At 36.4% G+C, this 21,696-nt stretch overlaps 1 protein-coding gene across 6 annotated transcripts in view; it reads right to left on the minus strand.

Annotated features, from left to right (window-relative positions):
* The window catches only part of FAM114A1 (family with sequence similarity 114 member A1), a 39,291-nt gene that overhangs the window by 15,398 nt on the left and 2,197 nt on the right, over positions 1 to 21,696 (minus strand). For 4 of the 6 annotated variants that reach the window (XM_067298138.1, XM_067298140.1, XM_067298136.1 and 1 more), the window contains 7 exons: positions 21,036 to 21,385; positions 18,867 to 18,954; positions 9,469 to 9,582; positions 9,207 to 9,313; positions 7,369 to 7,503; positions 4,731 to 4,883; positions 2,218 to 2,341 (listed from right to left, as the gene is read on the minus strand). In XM_067298138.1, coding sequence (XP_067154239.1) covers positions 2,218 to 2,341; positions 4,731 to 4,883; positions 7,369 to 7,503; positions 9,207 to 9,313; positions 9,469 to 9,582; positions 18,867 to 18,954; positions 21,036 to 21,377 — 1,063 coding nt within the window. In that variant the 5' untranslated portion in view covers positions 21,378 to 21,385. The remainder of the gene's footprint in view (positions 1 to 2,217; positions 2,342 to 4,730; positions 4,884 to 7,368; positions 7,504 to 9,206; positions 9,314 to 9,468; positions 9,583 to 18,866; positions 18,955 to 21,035; positions 21,386 to 21,696) is intronic. The other 2 variants (XM_067298142.1, XM_067298141.1) reach the window with 2 other exon arrangements.

The following is a 21,696-nucleotide window of genomic DNA, read 5'->3' on the forward strand; positions in this document are numbered from 1 at the left end:
CAAATTGCATGTAGCATTACATGTAAAAGTGCTGAATATTGTATTTATTTAAAAATGACACACAATTGCCATTTAAAGGCCTGTCAATGGACTTCTTTAAGTTTTACAGGCTTTTATGCATTTGCTGCCTTAATAAAAACGCTTATACTGTGCATTAACAAATTCAGGAGAAGGCCTGTTTTCCTTGTCTCTGGTGATCTTACAGGAATCATAAGAAGCCTTCACTCACTCTGATATATTTTAGTGAAGTTAATACATTTTTTGTGACTGGGAAAGGTACCCACGCTAGGACATTGTCTAGAGGGGACATGTCACAGCATTGTACAATGTTAAGAGCAGTCTCTCTGCAGTGACGCATGTACTGTAGGTTGTGCGTGAGAGGCAAAAGAAAGAAGTAAAGGCCACATGTCCCTGGTTAGAAGCCTCACCACAGAATTGTCAGCTCAGTCCTAACAGAAAACTACTTTGAAAAGTGATTAACCTTTCTAGTCTTTTTCTATCCTCCAGTGGAACCAAAATTAATCCAACAGAATTACTAACACATGAAATTTATCGGTAGTTCAAATACTGATAGATTTTGAGCCTGAACACACTAAAGGATATGAGTCACTTTGAACTGCAACCTAAAGTAACACCCATTCAACTGTAAGGTCAATAGAACTGGTGTGTGGTTATTATTTCCACTGTCACAGAGAGGAGGATACATTTCAGTTCTGACTGATTTGCTTTTGCAGGGGAAAGCCTGCAGCACTCTGGTTTTGTCCTTTTCTTCAAGATGCTCATTGCCTTGGTCTCATCATATTTAAAAGACCAGTTAGTGTTTCAAGACAAGGACATCAGTTCTGCTTTACTGCACATCATTTGTGCAGGAAACAGAGCTTTTCTTGGGGGCTGGTTTCAAAGCAAAAAACTTTCCCATGTAAAGTAAGGAGTGACACACATTTCACCAATCTTCACTTCTAAATATACAGTACACTTTCTTGACTTCTGTTTCTTACAAAACCACAGTAGGATGTGGGCTTGTAAAGAGTAATGAGGGAAAAAAAAACAGCACAAAACCAAAACTCTACCATACTAAGACTTTACACTGAACACTTGCTGTCCCCAAGAAGAAACAACAAACCACCTCTGACAGACATAAGGCATACTCAGTAGATACTACTAGAAAGCACACAGTCTGAGTGGAAAAGAACTTCCAGTTAGAACATGTGGATGTTTACAAGAAAATTTCTCTAACTTTTCTGAAGGTTAGAGAAATCATACCTCACCATCTTGCAAGATGTAAGTTGTATGGACAAGCATCCCTGAGAACAGAGCAAGATGATGTGAAAGAAATACTTTTAAAGTTTCTGAGTATAGTGTTTAACAGCATGAGCCAATCCTCAGTCAAATCAAGGGGATTCTTTCTGCTAGCTAGAAGAGGTTGGTATAGGTCTCACAGGCCTAGAGAAATGGGTTATGGTAGCTTTAAGCTGATCCCAGCCTGTTCTGGGGAAGACCAAAACCCTAAGTCTGTTGAAGAGACCTATTTTGCCGCTAATAAAAAAAGACCTTCCTATTTTACAGTAACTTTTGTGAGTTGATTTACTGACCACCACGCTGCTGCTGATCCCTTCAGTGATGTGCACTATGACCCAGTTATGCCATGTTTTTGCTATTTTAACCTCTTTCTCACTCTCCATATGCCATAATTTGACAAGCAATATCTAGAAGGCTGCTTTGCGACTGTGTTTCAAAGTGCCTTTCCTTCAAGAAGTTCAGGGTTTTTTAAGTCCCTTTACTATACTCTAACCTTTTAACGACCATAAAGGGGAGGATGCAATGTGAGGATCAAGGTGCTAAAACAGAAAAGCATTGCTAAACACTCCTAAACTTTCAGGTTACACAATTCTATAAATAGATTCTATAAGAAAACCTCAGTCATCCAAAAGGCTATTGTTTTTCCTTTTATTTTGTTTTGCTTTCACCGATGATATAGCAAACAATGCAACATTTTCTTACCCTATATTTTTTTATCCCACACTTCAATTGTGACACAAATCCAAAATTAAGCACTAACCAACTTCTAGAACTTCTAGAGTATTCATTTTAGTTACTTCTTTATGAAGAGTACTAGAATAATATAAATTAAAATGTAGTTTGGATTGTATTTTTTTGAATTACTATTTGCAGAATTAACAAGCCCTCAAATGGTTAAATCTATCTATTTCTAATTACCTTTTTGTTCCTTCACCACTTCATCATCTGACTCCTTTGGAACGAAAATCTCTTTTATATCAATTAACTCATTTTTCACAGTCTCCAACTGCTCTCCATCCAGTGTTGCTAAATATGACTGAATCTGTGAAGGAAAGCATAGTGAGCACTCCTAACCAAAACAGAGCCTTTCTTAAATTGCTGATTTTGAGCCTGTACCAAAATAGACCAAGAGATGGAAACTTCCATTAGATGCTCAAATCTTATTTCTAACCTTCCAACTCATGCTGTTGTGACATTTTTTTTAGCACTCAACAAAATTTGATGAGTATTGCAAAAATTACACAAGTCTTGCAAGCGCTTCAAGTCTCTATCTTCTCCCAGAACTCTAATTTTAGATTATAAATCTTGGGTCTCATTGTAAAACATAAGTATTTTGGGACTGCTTGAATGAGGACGGTAGGCAAGAAGAGCACAGGCAGAATTCATGCTTAGCTGGAGCAATCATGGAGGAGTTGGGACAATAAGCCTGTTTCTTCTCCCTTCAAAATCCCACCAAAATTATAGATAGCCTACTAGTCTCCCTGCTCTGAAGAATATACTGACAGATCTCTGAGACATCCTTGGGTGTCTCAGATATCTAGTATGAGTCCCTTCATATCTAATAGGATGGCATCCAGGGGGAATGGAAACAGATTCTTTGAATCACTGCTTGCATTCTCTGACTGCCCATGGAAGCCAAGAGAAATGTCTTTTTTCCGCTTAATACAAAATTTTACTTTTAGGTTTGTTCTGAGGTTTTTTTTTACTTTCCTTGGAAGAAGTGCAGACAGGCACAGTTAGAGACTAGAGAGAGACAAGATACTTTTTGTGACATCATATTCTCATATGTGCCTCCTTGGTGTGTCCAGCTCATATGCTCAGAGTTAAATGGCAAATTAGATTTGAGAGTCCCAACTCAGACTGAGAAGAACTACTGTGGGATTTTTTTTGCCCTCCTCTATAGCATTATCCATTTCATAGGATTAACTGGGAACTTTTAAAATGAAAATTTCTAAAATAAAAATTGTTTAAATTAAAAATAAAATAATTAATAAAAATAAAATAATTAATAAAACAATTTAAATAAAAAATAATTAAATAACCCATGCTATTAAAAAGACCTAGGACACTAGCAACCTCTTCAGTCTCTCTTGCTTTCCTCCTGTGGCACATCAGAGTGTGGCTTTTGGTCTGTTAGTATAGGTCTCAAGCTTATAGTACTAGGTGTATTTTGTGTATGTGGATGGTACTTGGAGTACATGTTCTGTGAGCCTTTTAGAACTATGTATCAATGCTACTACATGGAATTGGACTTGTTGACCCAGGTACTTGCATTCAGTCCTGTGTGCTTGTCTTCTTCTAGCCTGCTGATACTGCAGCACTATGAGCAAGTTACTTGGAGGTTATCTAGCACATAACATGTAGCACATCAGCAACCCTGTGCACAAAGTCTTACCCTGTGGTATCTCAGGGTAAAAGCAAAATAGTGTTGACAGATGCAATTAACCTGAACTAGCTTTTTCTATTTATTTCTTTCCTGTTTTGTGGGTTTCTTTCAAATTTCTTTCTTTTTTTTTGGAAGGCAGGCCTTTGAACCTTACACGTAGGTTTTGAATTTATAATTTTGTACTTAGACATAACTGCAAAAACCAAAAATTACATGGACAGTAGGTACATACTTGATATCAAAACGAGTCTCTATTATTTGTGACAGATAACAAAACACTAAGAAAAATAAGGTGGTTATTTTTAATAACCCAGAGGACAAGGAGTGATAATTACAAAAAAAAAAAAAAAAGGAAGAAGAAAAATATAGTTCAAGAAATGTGTTTAGAAGAATGTTTCAGTATAAAATCCTGCTTCTGGGAATTTACAAAGGTTCTACTGACCTACTGTGTAGCACAGCCAGTAAGTTGATAGCTGAGATTAAAATATATACATATAATCGTATATAGTAACTTTAGCATGTTCTTCAGAGAGATGTATAGCATTTGTATACTTTCAGTAATTATGTCTTGGGGCAGTCGTATGTAAATTTAAAAACTACCCCAATAAAGAAGAGTTAGAAACTGAATAAGTAATCTGGAATCCATTTTAATTCACTAGCCTCCAGGTGTAGTAGGTCTGGAATTCCTGAATGTAAGTATTAGTGCCTTGTACAAAAAGAAAAGACTTGAACCTTCCTACAAATTCTGAAAAGACTTCTGCATTGTGTCATGAGCCAAAAAATACAGGATATATATGGTCTTAACAAAAATAACTTTTAATGGTGATTTTCTTTGTTTCTTTTGAGCTAATTTTTGAGTTAAATACTAGGTGTATCGAGATTGACTTCCTGAAGCCAAGGACTGGCCCTTGGGACCAACTGTCTCAGCTTTCTCTGATGTTGATGGAAAACCTTCTATTGGTTTCAAATGCAGTTGTGCAGGGAGATTAATGTTAAGAACAATTTTTTACCAAACATCATGATTTATGCCATCTATATACTGTACCTGGGCTTCACTTTCATTTGACAGGATTTCTAGAGCTTCAAGATGGGACAAACCTTGGAACTCATCAAAAAGCAGGCCATAATGTGCTGTCCTCTCAACTGTAACTTGCTGGGCCAGTCTCTGCTTCTCTTTTTCTTTAGCTTCTCGCAACAGCTGCAAAAATATACATCATTCCTGTTGTTTAACTGGTGGTGCTGTAGGCATGACAGATTTTATTACTCTCTGCTTCTCCTTGTTGAGAAAGCAGTAATAAAACTTGGGACTATATCACACTTGCAGAGCTGAAATTTTAGTCTCTCTGAAATACCTAATAATCTTTTGATGAACTTCTCTAATAAAATATTTAAGTAGCATTCTAAGCGTGTCTCTCCCAGTGGTAATTGCTATCTTTTTTAAAAAAACAATAAACCAACAAATATTCTTGCTTATATTCTCAAAAACAATGTCAGCTATGGAGAACATCTCATAAATTTAGCTACCAACTACAATGGAAGAAAATAAGAGGACAATTTCATACAAAGCCTTAAAGAATCATGCAATCCATTCCGCAGACCACAAAACTGGAAGAAAAAAATATTTTAGGAGTCATGGAAATAATAAACAGATAGTAAAACCAGTTTACATGATAGCAGGACTGACAAAAGAGATCTGCCTAATAAGGGTAGGTCTTTTACCAAAGATGGGTCAGAACTATACTCCATATAATTGGAGATATTTTGGAGTTATCTTATACAGCAGACTTCCCAGGAAGGAATGGCCTCTAGGACAAATTTGCTCTTGGCAGACTGGTAAATACATCCTGAACTGCACTTTAAGGTGCACATAAACCTCTGATAACAGGCAAGCTCTCACCACTTACACCATTCCCTCTTTCAAAATTTCTATGATATTATCTTTTTATTCATTTGATGCAAAAGACTTATGATGACGGATTTTTCTAAGTCTCCCATTTTCAAAGGAGCATTCAAAATGTTATGCATAAATCAGCTAAAAGGAAGGCACTATGTTAGGAGACCCATGAGAACCGATTTATGTCACTTCCTGCCACGTATTTTATATGTAGATTCAAGCACATCATTTAGGAAGGTATTTGCAAAGGTTCACTTTAATCCAGTGGTCTTAACTTCCCTAGGCTACCTATATGGTCAGTGGAATAGCTCAGACTGCTCTACAGGCCAGTTCAAAGCCAAAACCCAGTTTAGTCACTACAGTTATACAGCTACAGCAGCAAATTACAGAGCATTGGGCATAGCTAGGGTACTGGAACTTGATCATTTATACTGTTAAATTTTGTTGTTTCTGAAAGTTTTGTCCCATATAGACAGTATCTTGCTTATTTTAATCATTCTTTATTTTAAATGATTCCACTTGTCTCTAATTTTTATGTGTTTACACCTTTTTAAATGTTGAAATTTAAAAGAATGCAGTCAGATCGCTGTCCCAATGAAGTCAACAATAAAATCTCAGTGATTTACACAGAGCCAGCATTTCACTTACAGTATTGCATATGCCTGCATAAACAGCTTTTTGTTTGAAGACATGAATCCTATAATCTGGATGGCTTTTTCCATGGTAAAAATGTTTAGATAGATCAAAATTTTGAGTCTCTGTTACCTGCAGCAGTCCCTTTCATTACTGCAAATCTAATGCTATTACAGTGTGAAGTGCCTTGGGATGCTTTCTCCAAAATACATTCCACAAGCTTAAGCCTTAGTACAATGGCTAACGCTGCAGCATGAGGCATGTACAGTCCGAACCACATCTCGGGGCAGACTTCAGCTGTGATACTGAGATTGTAGTGTGTTAAATCTGCATATATTCCCACTTTATCAGTGATGACTGTTTAAAATAGAGTGCTGCTGCAATAGACATATATAAGTTGTACAGTTATATTAATATTCTTAGCAATAGTTACTTCGCTTTTGGCCTACTATATCAATCTGTTTCCACCTAAAATGACCAGTACTAAAGATGGAACACCTCATTAAAAAAGAAATACTTCACTCCTTTCTATAATGGGGTAAACACATAGCAGCATTGAAAATTTATTTCAATGTCTACCACTTTCCACAGCCTCCCTCCCACCTGTGTCTGGAGAGCTAAAGTAATTTTGTACTGGCAGCAATTATACTTCTGCTCTATTATTACCGTATCTCTGAACTTTTAAAGATGCGAGTCATGACTTGACTCCTATGTAAGGGTACCATTAGTTTAAGTGAACATAAGATATAACTTTTCAGAGCTTTAATTTCTAATGAAACATATGCCATATTCCAGTATTACTCATTCCCAAGGCAAGTACAGTGATGTTAGTGCCAGAGGATATCTATCTACAGCTGTTATGAAAACACTAACAATTTGACTGTCTCTCCAGAGTATAATGATTTATCACCACATGTACTATCTTATAAAAATCAGCTATTGTACATGGGATTATGCAGAAAGGATGATTTTGCAAAACATGGTATTTTGTGGTTCTGTGAAGAAAAAGAAAGTGGAGTAAATTTTACATAATATTTATTTCCAAATACCCAGCCATGATCTACTGCAATAAATTTAGTCTCTCCCTAAGGCAAATAAAATCCTGGAAAAAGAATTTGAACCTGCATTGACAGAATCATATTTAAATAAATCCAACCTGAGATAAGGAAACTGTTCTTGCCATCAGTGTTTTGGTTCTCTTAAATCCAGGATCGCTTTCTGCAAGGACATTCATGGTTGTCTTCCCGATAAATTCCAAAGCATCTAAGCCTCCAGATAATACACTTTTCCCCTGTATAAAATAATGCAATGTGGTTATTTCTTTTCTACTTTATGTTAATATGAAACTGTGAAGAGTATTGTTTTTGCTGACACTGTCTTTGAACATTCACCTCCTTATACTTTCTCTGCTTTAACTAACAATAGAATTTACGTGTTCATAAAATCATGTTATTTTGTTCTGAATACATTTTCAAAAAGAGGAAAATGAACTATACAAATATTTCTAATTAATAAAAAGACTTGCACTGGACCTGCACTTCTAAAATGTTGACACCTGTAATGACTCTGGAGCTGTCTATAGAAATGCGGTTCTTTGTTTTGTGTCTTCTTACTAGCATCACACACAATTCTTTAGCTATGCTGAAGAATAACTTTCACTGGCTAATGATTTCCATTCCAATCTGGATTCTGCATCTGGCAGATACTCACATGCCAATGTAATCTGATATATAATGGAAAATGCTTACAGAAGTCTCAGATGGCAATGCAGTTCTTAGGACTGAAGCATTACAGGAAACTTTTTAGTTAGCGGCAAGAGTTGCCACATAACCACTGAGACCCTAAGTTGTTCTTTGGTGACATTCAACACGTATAATAGTATAGTACAGTATAGCAATAGTATAGTAAAAGTATAATGGTATAATAGTCTCTCTAGGTCTGCATATGAGCAAATTTCTCTTATTTGAAAATCATACCTATACAATGGTCAGGTAATCTTGCTGATGCCCAGCTCTTGCAAGCCCTATGATCCTACAGATTCTGTAGCAACTCTCTGCTAGGGACTGTCTATAGGAGTCTTCCCCTGCTCCCAAAATGTTTGATATCAGAATGATGAGGTGCTCAGAGTGAACTGGATTTGCACTGAAAAAGAACTGCCATTTCATAAAACATGCTCAATGGGGACTTGGTTATCCCCTTTTTTAGCTGATGCTTAAAATCTTCCAGAATTTCATGCTAAATAGCATACAAGCTCAGGAGAAAACATTTGCTATGATAATAATGTGCAAACACTGTTGGTGAACAAGATGACATGAAAATTGATTTGGAAACATAATGAAACAAATACAGGATTTTGCAAAAGCTGAAACACCGAAGAAGAGAAAAAGAATGAAATGCAACACAGAAAATATATGGAGAATATGTGGAGAATATACAGAAAATATAATAGGAAGGAAGGGTGGAGAAAAGATTTTACCTCATTGAGTCTGCAATCAGATGACTTTTTGGGAAAGCCAATATGAAATGAGAGACTAGAAAAAGACGTAAAGATAATGACTAGGGAACAACAATACAGAAGTGGGGTAGTTTAGTAAAAAACTTAAACAAATGGATTATCTTATTTTTTTTGTCTTCAAAAATAAGAACAGATCTTCCTATCATACTTTATCTGGAAGGACTTAACAGCAAAAATCAGATGATGATATCATGACTATAAAAAAGATTTCCCAAGAATCTACAGAATTGTATACAGTTTAGAAGACGACTGTATTTTTCAGCTAAAACTGCTGCCAAATGTTCATTTAAAATCAGTAACTCCTTACTTGTATTTGACTTTTTTTTAAATTTGAGCCAGTTATTTTAGCATGGAAAAGACACTTCAAACAGACCTACAACAGAACTGTTCTTACAAAGACCTACGATCCAACAAAGCTGACATGAAGTTGCACCTAAAAACAAAGAACTAGAGAAGAGAGGCCCACTGAAATGACTCACTGTGTTCTGCACAACATTACTGATTGCTGACAACATCCCACGAGATCCAGATGAAGGAGAAGAGGGAATATCCGCAGAAGTGCTTTGGTCTGGAGAATCTTCTGCTTCTGACAAGAAAGAGCAAGCTACAGTGTACTGTCACATCTACAAGTCACAAATTGCAGTAAGCTGGATTCTGTGATCGAAAACTTAGAATTTTGTAAATTGTATCAATTTGGCAGTGTCAAAGAGCTTTGTCCAATTTCAGTGAACTTGAACTTACGTATAACTGATGTTTCAGCTGCAGGAGGATCTGTTGCTTCTGAAGATGCTGAACTTGCATTATGAATTCTTAGGGTAGTTCCTGCTTTTTCCTTTACTGCTGTTATCCTATGACCTGCAGCAGAAACACATTTTAGATTACATGATTTGAAAATTTACTGCTAAGAGCGCATAGCTGTGCTCCACATATGATCACTTAAAAATAGATGAAAATCAGAATTAGTATTAAACCTACCTCACTTGCTTAATTTGTTTTCTAGGTTATTAATTTGCTTGTACTACTACATTCAATATATTAACTGACCAGAAATATAAAGCTGAAATATAATACAAATGGCAATGGATGTGAAATACTGTAAATCTTGTTTCAGTGGTACAAATAAGTTTAGCTTCCTGCTTTTCAGGATGCTGAATATATTCTATTCCCATTAGTTTAAACAGAAATTAATGGTCCTCCTAATTCCATAGGGTTTGGCCTCATATACTTTTCAGAAGTTTAGAACAATTAACTTCATCCTGCCTTTTGGTGGACTATGGGTGACTGCAGGATTGAAGTAAAGAATCTATTCTTTAGTCTGCTGCATGGATGTTATGGCTGTAGGTATGTTCTTTAGGAATGCCGACCTGGATCATCAAAGATATTTCAGGACTTAAGTTCCTCAGTGGTGCATTCGAAGTCAAATTCTAAAATGCAAATCCTCAAAGCTGCTGCTTGAATATACTTCCTAAAGCCTGTAAGTGTCTGACGACACAGAAAGACTTACTGTTCCAGTGGTAGCTGATCTAGAGTAGATCTTCTACAGGGATTTTACCACCTTTATCTGATGTATATGTAGTGGCTCCCTAACTCTGTTCTGCTAAAATGGTCTAGTTTCATGTAAAGAATTTATATATGTCATTAGTGTTTTTATTTGAACCATTTTGACAGAACATGATTGCTTCGCTGCTTTTCTACACAGAGTTTACACCAGCAGATCACAAGGATTGGTAATATCTGGCTACAGGAAAGGGTGAGATTGGCTGTTAGTCAACAAATGGAGGTTGTAGGTACTTAATCTGGATCAGCTGTAGCTGAAAAACACTGTCCTCAAAAAAAGACTGCCCTCAAATTATGTTCATGATACGCTTATCCAATCACAAAAGATCCAGCCAGCATATTTGAAAGTTATCCACCCTCAGCTGGAAGCTGCTACACACAGCTGAGATGCAGTAAGTAACCAACTGACCAACTCTCGTATCTCATTCCAACACAAAATGAAAAGGCTTGAGTGACCTTATTTTAATTTTTCTTGTGTGTACACAGTTACTGCATCTCATGTAAGGCTGATCACTTCTAGCAGTAGGACAAGGCTGAGTAATTTATCTATCTGCCCTAACTATCCATAAGGAATATTAGTGATAATTTTGCACTTCTCCACTTCTCTACCTTAAGCTGAACTGTAAAGAAATAAATTACTTCAGTAAAGCCATTAGTACAGATGCTCAGGAAGATACCTAGGCATCTAGGGCATAAAGATTCATTAAATGTTGTCCATACTTTCCCACAATTATGTGAACTTTCTATTTAAAAAGTTAAAAACATCTTTTCTTAGTTATTTTAATTACAGTAAAATATCATTTGCTGGTATTCTGTACCTGGATATATGTATATAAACATATATATAGTCATTCATGTATGCCTCTTGAATATCTGATTAAGGGAAGGCGCAGCAAAACTATTTGGAATGGAATAAGAGAACGGAGAGTTTAGATTTATGATTCTGTGATTGTCAGATGGGTTGCACATCAGATGCTCTATGAATTCAATAATAAATACACTCTAGAAACCATATGTGAATCAGTACTTTGAAAGATCACATACAGGAAAAGCAGAGTATCTGGAGGAAACCACAAAGTAAAGAACAGATGTCCCTTAAGGAACAGACCAGCAAAAATAAGTGATTTTCTATATGATGGTGTAAACTGCATAGGATCCTGGTATTTTACACTGAAACAGGGACACTAGGCAGGTAAATGTTTTTACCTGTCTAAAGAAAATACAACCTTTGCCTATTCTATCTCATGTCTTACAAAATGAAGCATATGTCCAACTGTATAGGCTGTGCTAGGTTATCAGCCACAGAAATAGAAGTCATTGATGGGTAACTTCTTGTCTATTGCAAAACCTGTTTCAGCGCAGTTATAGAAGAGTGGAGTACTACTTTGTCTAGCCCTGGCCTCCTGCACGTTTTAATTGGTTCAACGAAAATATTAGCATGAATACATTCTGGAGTAATGATTTTTACCACACAAATTCCTTGGACTCACTTAAATAACTATTATTTGTTCTTTTAAACTAATGTAATAGATACTGTGTCATGTTCCTTTCCATTTCTCCTGCTCACAGCTTTTTAAATGACCAAAAAATCCATTCTTTCCATTGACATAAAATTTTCATAAGAACTTTGACTTCATAACAAAATATTACTGTCTTGTAATTACATTAAGATGTAACTAAGAATATTAAGCAAAAATTTCCTTTTAACAATTCATTAAAAAGTGATGGACTTTCAGACTAATTTTGCAATTTCTTTTTCCTGAATATAAACATAAAGAGGTTTTTTTTCACATTCTGTAATGTGATTCTCATAGTTTTGCAGATAAGCTTATATCTCTAAGAAAATTTGTATTCACACAGTTGCTGTACTGTATTTCAGAATTATGAGAAGCAGCATTTTTAGGGCTGTGGTTACATGCACTGGAATGATAAGAAAACCTTTCAGGGTAGCTAGGAGCGGTTTTGCTGAACTAAGCTATAGGGCAAGTATCTTTGACTACGACACAACCAGATGAGATCAGAACACCACAACTGAAACAGGTCAGCACTCTTAGAGATATACAAATGCATAAACACTGCAGAATTACATATTGCTTTGGAAACGAAAATCATTATTTGTTATTGTAAAAAGCAAAGAAATAAAACATTTGATGGGAGATGAGTCTGCATTTTAAGAGATAACGGTACGCTGATTTTGTTACACTGGGTGTGGTGACATAATTGAATTGATACTGTAAACTTGGAAACATCTCTGATACCTCCATCTACTGCTCCTCTGTAACAGCAGAGATAGAAGAGCTACAAGATAAGTTTTTTCAAGTGCTCACTTTTTGAAGAAAATATTCTTTTTTTTCTTGGTTGGTCTCCATTCACTTTAGGGCTTTAGCAAAATTGTCTTCCTTTTACTTAAAGAAACAACACAGGCTAGATTCTGATAGTAATTATGCCATTCAGACTGATTCAGGAATAATTCCAATTAAATCTGTAAATGAGACCAGTTTCAGACCGCCTTATTGCAACTGATATAAGGTTTTAATAATATAGCAATAGGCGTAAAGATTGTTACAATACATTTTTGGTTCTCAACCTCTTCTAAATCACAAGAAAGTAAATGGGACTGCAAACCCCCAAAGCACATCCACAATTCCTCCTGGCTGATAGTCTGTTACTTACATTCAATATATTCTTAAAAAGGAAGAACTGTGGAAAATAAGGGGGTATTTCTACAGCAGCTGTAATTTGTTATTTACAAAACAGCTGAGTGACCACCATGTGATTTTCAGCATAAATAGTTTCTCCTTAATCAGCTGTAATATATGCAGTGAAAGATACATCTTCTGAAGGGATTAACTGTCCTTTTTATGACCACATAAGGTATGAGCATAATATCCAGCTGTTGTTTTTTATCATTCTTTATTTCACAACAGGGGAATAATATTTGTAGGGAATGAAACAGATTTTCACATCATTTCAATGCTTTAATTTCACATTATCTCAAGCATTTTCATTCCACACAACCTTAAATTTAAGCTGTATAATGTTGATTATTGCATATATCCACGTGTAATAATATCCATGCTCATGAACAAAGAGACATGGAAAGTGGCATTTCATTCTGTCATACTGAGGGACAGGAAAACAAGGAGCATACAGCAGAGGTTTACGGTGTCTGATATTTCTGTACATCACTCTACTAGATGAAGAATGAAAAAACAGATGAATGTACATTAGATGTAAAATAATCAAGATAGCTAAACATTACTTATGACAATGTATGAAAGATGCATTGAGCGGCTTTACAGTATGAATTTCAAAGCCCATTTAAATAGCTGGGTTCTGTTTCTTCTTACTTTTATTGTATAAGGGATATTTACAGATGATAGTCTTATAAAGGGCACTTGAATTAAAAAAAAAAAAAAAGAAAACAACAACCAAACATGCAAAGAGTGAAGCATATGTATACACCATGTTAAGAAATAGACTTTGCTTGGAAATGCAGCCTGTTGAGCATCATAACTTAGGCAAAAATATGAACTATATAATTCATCCATATAATTCATCCAACACTACAGCATTTGAAAGGTAAGGCTTGTGGGAAGAGGTAATAACTTTCACTAAGCTAGCTGATAGCTTAGCTGGGAAAAAAAAAATCAGGCAAGCTCTCAAGCATACAAACTGTTGTTTTTTTTTAAACAGAAGTGTCAAGCTTCAAGTATGAGCTGAGAACACATTTTGCCTGACTTAAGCCTTGGGGTAAAAGGTTTGATGTTAGAGCTAAGGTGATCTAATGACTTCCTGGTGCTGGTAAGGAAGTTCCTGCTCCTCTTGTGTTGCCTATTTGTCCCTTCTGTTGGCACTGGCACTTATCTCATCCCACAGAGAGTTAGCTCAAGGAACTAAACAGGCAGAAAATGGATCTTTCTTTCCTTTAGGGTTATTCTTCTTCAGCTTAGCTTCCTGAACTGGTTTGCCAGAGGCTCAGGAGAACATGCGTGCTGACACAGGGAGGAGGAAGAAACATGCAAGGAGAAGAGAGGTGCAGGACTATTCATTTCAGTGGCTGCTAGCTATTAAATTGGCTTAGCTATAATGGTAACCCTGTGTCAGAGCAGAATTTTATCAACTCTACTACTGAAAGAATGGATTGTGTTATTTCTGATTTACTAAAAAATACAACTTAAATGAAAGAGGGTAAAATGATAGCAACAACTGTAACAACGGGGTTGTGTCTCCAAAGCACAGTGAGCTTAATTCTACCATCTTATCATCCCAATAACTATTTCAGTGGAGCTACTCCACTGTGGTTGCATAGGGCAGAAAACCAAACTTTTTGCGCACCTTTTAAAAACAAAATAAAACTTTTCACCTCATCAACGACAAAAATTCAATAACTTTCTTAGTGTGACATCTAGTGTCAGCCACTGAGCATGGCTGAGGCACTAACTAATCCAAAGGCATTATGGAACCTGTTGTGCAGAAGGATATCCTGCCTGCCTTTCACAGACAAAAATGTCATGGAGCTGGACCTCAATGATCCAAAAAAGGTCAAAGGCAGTTCAAAGACAGAAGATGTTTTCTTTAGAAGACAAAACAACCCCCAAAACAATCACTGGCTATATCTTCAAAGTTAGTTAAAGAGATAAGATATAAATTATATGGAAACAACTTTATTATTGGAAATGAAATAATTAGCAACACTAAGCATATTATAGCCATGCAAAAATGCTAATCTGTTTGGGAGCTCTAAATCAGGGCTTGAAGGATAATGAAATTGAGATACTTGAACAACCATTTCAGCTCAGTCTTAAAGAGAAAGGAATGTATTTGGTAAAAGCTGTATGTATCTGGTAAGCCCTTTAAAACGTTTAGTCAATCACAAACTATTTCTGGTATTTTTACGTTGTACAGTTTGTTTAAAAAAAAAAAAAAAGCTTGACCAGAAAAACAGCTATGTTCTACAAATATAACGACAGAGAAACAGAAAAATCACATACTGAAGGTGCTGCTGGTAAGTCTAATTCCATAAAAGCAGCTTGATTTGTAACACTTGCTACAATGAATAAATAAGCAACATTCAAATGTCCTGGATCATGGCACATCCATTTTCTGATGAAAGGAGATGAAGTGTTGTTTGAATTGCTCAGATACTACACCAGGTAACTTTAAGGGGAAAAATAAATATTATTAAAAAGAAGAAAGCTTGCAAAGATTCCCAATAGCTTCTTTCTCTCTCTCTTGGAATTATCATACTGAATCAGATATATGTTAAACCCAGTCCCACATCCTGTCTATGACAGTGACAGGCAGTAAATGCTTCACAGGATCAAGCATGAATATCCATAATACACAAGAAGGAAATAACCCCTCTATATCAGGAATATAAACTATTACCTCCTTCAGTGATTTCTTAGACCAAATCTAAGATTATCTACATGGTCTTCAGAGTTAACTTGAGTTCAGTGAACTATATTATAATATTAGAGTCAGCATCACAAGTTAAAATGTCATGGAAAATAAATGTAAATGTTGTTAATCAAGATTCAAGGATCCAGTATCAGACTTGGACACCTTATAAAGGAAAAAACAATCAGAGTAAGGATGCAAAATGTAGTAAGTCTGACTATGGGAGATGAGAATGCAACCTTGACTTCTACTTTATTCAAAGTCTATTTTATTTAACAAATTCATTGGGCAAAATTAGACCCAGAATTATTACATAGGAATATGTGGATTCAACGCCAGGGTCAAGTATTCTCTAAGCTGCAGATTCCAAAAGATGGGAGCAGAAAACAGGGGAAAGGGCTTCTTTATATACATGTGGTTTTAGGCGATTTCCCAGTTGCTACTGGCCACTGCCAGAAACTAGACCTTCAGTGTGACTTCGTGCAACCACTCTCCTGTAAAATTAAAACAAATTAAAAATTTTTTCTGTTTGTGATTTTTTTTTGCTTATGCAGCTTCACCTGTTCCCACTGTGCTCTTTTTAAAAATAATAATCATGATGCAAATATATACATGGGGATCATATTCCTATTTAAAATATGTATCATCACACCACCATATCAAGTCCAGCTGCATAGACAGCAAAATCACTGTATATTTACATATAATGAAGGTGGTAATGATGATGATACAGTCAGATGGTATGTTAAGAAGCCACTGTGAACTAAGCATGAATTTTTAATGTATATGAACCAAAATGTTATATGGCCTATATATTAAAAACAAGATCATATCGTAAGAAAGTCCACTGAATGTAACCCACAGAGATACAATGCTGGCAGCAGGTTTTATAGACTAAGTGGCCAAGAGCTTTGAAGGGGATCTTATTTACTTATTAGACTATAAGAAGGGATACAACACACATTCTGGTTAGAATCCCCAACCTTTACAATGGCACTCAAAACTTTCAGAAAAGTTCAAATCAGTTTTACAAAAAAATATCCAAGGCCATGCTGCCCCACAGAAAATGTATACTTTTCTTTGTGGTACTGAATTCAATCCTCCTGGAGGCCAAGACTTCAAAGCAAAAGAAGATTGTGAGCGAGATTGCCACTGCAAGCCTGCAAGAGCAATGTCTGCTTGGTAACAAATAATCTTGCTACTCACAAACAACATTAGCATGTCCATTTGATAAAATATTATCTGCTGCAAAAGCTAAACAGAATATAAATATGGCGATCTCACAGGCAAGACTGAATCACCTGAATGAGCTCTGTTCCAAGAAACTCATTGCTGCAATTGTAAAAATGAACTGAAATGTTTATCACCATTCCAATTCCAACTGATCAAGAGCAAAATTACTTTTATGCACATAACTTTTCCTGTTCGGTTACGTACACTAAGCCAAATTCTTTTCAGAATGCTGTTGTAGCTATGTAGTCATGATGGGCTGAGGGCATAAGAGAGGCAAGGCTTGTGAAGTCTGTGAAAGTAGTATCTCTTATTAGACCAGATAATATTGTTGGGGAAAAGATAAGCCAAATTTTAGACACCCAAGCTGTTCTACAGCTCTGAATGAGAAGCACTAAGCTTTACGGTTAAACACAGGTTGAGAACACTTAAGCGGTTCCACATTTAGCTAAGTTGTCCTTGTCCCTACCTGCATGTTCTGTAACTTCCCATCATTTTCCTCATTCCCTCACACCAGCAGTAGCAGTTACATGATCAAATGGTGAGCCAGATTACAGAACTAATAAACCAATCCAGATGAAAACTCGTATTTCATTTGTACTTTTCAATGAAATCAGTCCAGTTTCCATAAACCAGCTCCCCACATCACTACACAAATGCTACTGTTGGCATAAGAAAGAAAAACGTTGCTGGGTCTGTCCTGCCCCTTTCAGCAGCAGTCTGCACTTGTCAGTTTAAAGAAATCTTAGAAACCCATTCTAAGTTTAATTAGGTATGTTAATTGGTTGGACTTCCTGAAAGAAAGGGTAGTTAAGACCTGTTGAGTGTGGGTGTAACTGAAAAAGGAGGTGATAGGGAAGTTCCCTCTTCTCTGAGAAACAGACAGAAATAATTTATTGCCCATGGTACAGAGGGTGGATAAGGAAGAGGATTATTTAGCCTTATATATAGGATCATGAAGCCAGTAATTAATTTTAATTCTTAGGTTCATCTTTTGAAGGTGTTCTGTGTATCTCTGATTAGAACTGAGAAGTTAGCAACTTAGTAGCTGTTTTGTGAGAAATAATTTCCCATTGGTAACTAGGTATTTGTATGCTTCATTTATTATCTGTGTGAGTTCTTTCTGGTGGGTAATAATCAAGACTTTAAGTCTTCATGAGAACATTCTGGGCTGACACACTATCAGAAATGAGCATGGGATCCAAGGATTTTGAGATTTCTGTTCATCTGGAACAATTCAGTATATATGTTGATTTGCAACAGTTTGCTTTTGCTAAGGCTTCACAAAAGATAAAAGATAGCTTGGTACAACTGCAATGTAAAAAACATAAGGCATATCACACAGGTTAACAGAAATGGAATCTTTTATAAACACTAGTGACTTAGTTGATTTGAGCAGGCAGTTAGAAGGGGATTATGTTTTTCAGAATATGTTTCAATATGTTCTTCCACTCTCTAAAGTCCAGTAGGATAGCTTAAGAGCTTCATTGCCTGGCACTGAAAGCTGGAATGACTTACAAGAAACGAATTTATATTTTACAGACAGAAGTCTTAGTATATAAACCATAAACACATACGTGCATGAATCTGGGGTGGAGGGCTTTGACTTCAAAAATCCTGAGCTTTTGCTGATAGTAATTGCAGCAGATCATATCCTTTCTGTGAAGTAGCCACTATGAGGTAACTCACTCGTTCTACAGACAAACCTAATACATTGTCCATAATCTGACCTGAAGAAATATTTATGTGCGTTGACAGTTTAGGAAGGTCCCTCTTCCCATTAACGTCATGGCACACCATGAGCTTGCCAGGCATACAAGGACAAAATGATGTATGAATCTTATTAATCAAGGCAAGCAGTTTGACTTTAGTTGTTGTCTTTAAGAGTATTTAATGATGCATTAAAATGACTTACATATTTCCAAGTACTTTATTGATTGAACACTTACCCACTGTGGCAGAAGCTGATGACAGGAGAGACTTGCCCCAGGTACCCCAAGCTCCCCATCTACTTGCTTTAGATGAGGAGTCCACCTCCTGTAAGAAGAAAAATATTACTCCACTGTCTACAATGCATACTATCTGGAGGCAGGAGGAAAAACAATGAACCTGCCAGGCAACAGGATCCAGCATGTAATAAATGATGATACCAGCTTAAAAGGCTGTGTGATTGCTTACAAGGGTATACAATTTACAAATAGGCATTTTGTAATACAATACTTAACTTCACTGATGATGATGTCTTCTGAAGAATGATTCTGAAGAGTCAGGGCTCATGTATACAGAGAAATAGCCCAGAATGAGTAGTAACAAAAGTTTTGCCACCAGATCCTCAGGTGGATGCTTATGCTTTTGTGCAGAGTAGTCCAAGCATGAAAAATATCATTCTTAACAAACTGCAGGATGTTACTGTTCTCACCTCACCCTTTCTACCCTTCAGGAGGAAATCAAGGCCATCAACCTCATTTTGGTGTCTGTGAAACAGATCATTTGGCTGTTTCAATACAAAGTCTGATAGGCCAATTCAAACAGCCTTCCATAGTGAGTTAAAATAACCTTGCAGCTTTTGAGCTGAATGGCCCCATAACACATTCAGCAGGCTCCAACGCTGTACAGTAACTTCTAGCTATCGAATTGTAACATCTGTTTGGGAAAGTGCTAATACCAGTGAAGTGGTATTAGCAGACATCTGTGCAGCGAACATATGACTACAACTTCAATGTGAAATAAGTGCGTCCATATGGAGAATTAGTTAAGAATTAGCTATCGCTCTAAACTGTCATTCTAGCTTATTTCATTTATAGTATCCCCGGACAGATATGCCCTTCTTTAGCTTTAGTATAATGACTGATTTTATTGCCTCTGTATTCATAGTTCTAAAGAACATTTTTTTAAAGGTCTTCCTAAAAATGCAACAGATTCTCAATGGGATCTTAAAATGCTTATGGTCACTGCTGGATTGGGTCTTATGTGAAGTTCAGACTTCTGTGCCCAAGAAAGCAGAATAGAAAGCTTAGTTCAAGTCACCTATTCCTGAAGGTGCCTAAAACTTAGGTACTCCTAACAATGGAGTTCAATCAAAACACCAGCCAGAGGAGGTGATGCCCTTCTTTTTCATTAGTATGTGGTATTGAACAATTTTCAGTATTACATATTTAAATAATTCTAAGAAACTAGCAGCCTTGATAAAGTCTCTACTAACATATCACTTCTGCAGCTTTTGGTTTTTGAGTTAATTGTGAAGTACCCCAAGGCAGCGCTGTATTCTGTATTGTATACATCCCCTGTAATCTCCTTGAGGTAGGTCACTGTCTCTGGTGGAGTGACTAAAACAAAGTTATTTTAACCTTTCCCAATGTGTGAACGCCTGAACATTTTTCAGTGGAGATGTGAACCTATTTTAGCTATGTCAGGTATATTGAATGCTGTGTAGACTGTAAAAAATTTGTTTTTGTTAGTTTTCTTCTACTTCTAACAGTAACTTCTTGAGTAACTTCTTACAGTTACTCAAAGGACTCGCACAGGTCTGAGGATCACAAATTGAAAACCACTGGCCTAGAACAAAGGGCCCCAGTTTGACTGAATCCTGTGAAATATACACTATTTAGGCTGTGAAGTCTATGATTTGAAAATTAGAAAGTACAAGATTTAGTACTGCAGATGCAATTAGAAAGTACAAGATTTAGTACTGCAATTGTAACTTAAGTTCTGCCCTTTTCCAGGTTCATTCTGTGAACTGAACAAAGCAGGGGATCTGTACAGAAAATTAGTAGTATATAACCAGATAACAAAATCACTGCAGTATTGCGTATCTTTACAAAAGGGACTAGATTCTTACTAAGACTTAGGCTCTGACATGGTTTTATTGCATCCAGGCTAAAAAGACCAAATTTATATCATACTGGTGAAAAGAAAACCAACTCTTCCTAGTTTCCAAAAGCTTGGCATTGCAATTCAATTAATTTTATTCCCATGTAGGCTCCCTGCATATAATTCCCTAAGTTTTTATATACATAAAAAAGTGGTAACCACTGCAAACGTTATGTACATTTTACAAAATTCTATTCTCCTTATAAAGCAGGGAAGGCAGCTTTTCCGGAAAAGAAAATCTTACTTACTGGACTGCTTTGCTCATGTAGTGTTTCCTCAGATTCAGGGTCAGCATCAAGGCTTACAGTCTCATTGCACTCAGCGGGCATGTTTTCAGTCACCTCTCCATTGGAAGGCAGACTTTCAATTACTTTTTCAGTCAAAGGATTTTCAATAAAAAATATGTCTCCTTCCTGTCCCTTACTGGCACACTGAGTGGCCTGTTCACCTTCATCTTGTGAAGGCACAGGCAAGATCCCAGCTTCCACAAGGTGTGGCACTGACTCATGAGGCAATACATCATTGCTGGGCATTTCCGTTACTTCAGGTTTCTCTTCAGCTGGGATGCCATCATGTATGTCTTCAGACATTTTCAATTCTGAATATAGAAAATAAATTAGTCTTTCTAAATTTCATGAACCTTTGAATGAACCCAAAATATGCAGTGTTTCCCATAAGCTATTGTTGAAAAAAAAGGGGGGGGTGAGGGCCGTGGCATAAGGTCTCCTGAAGCATGGAGCCCTGTGGCACATGCATCATGCCTGATAATACCATTATATTTTGAGTACTCCATTCACCTTGCAGGATCACACTCAAGTATGAAGAGCAGCAATATTCTTTTGTTTTCCAAGATAAAGTTTGGTGAGAGAGAAGGGATGTTCATTTGTCTGGAGAAGTCAAATATGAGAG

Source organism: Apteryx mantelli, chromosome 5 (assembly GCF_036417845.1).
Source record: "Apteryx mantelli isolate bAptMan1 chromosome 5, bAptMan1.hap1, whole genome shotgun sequence".
Lineage (NCBI taxonomy): Eukaryota > Metazoa > Chordata > Aves > Apterygiformes > Apterygidae > Apteryx > Apteryx mantelli.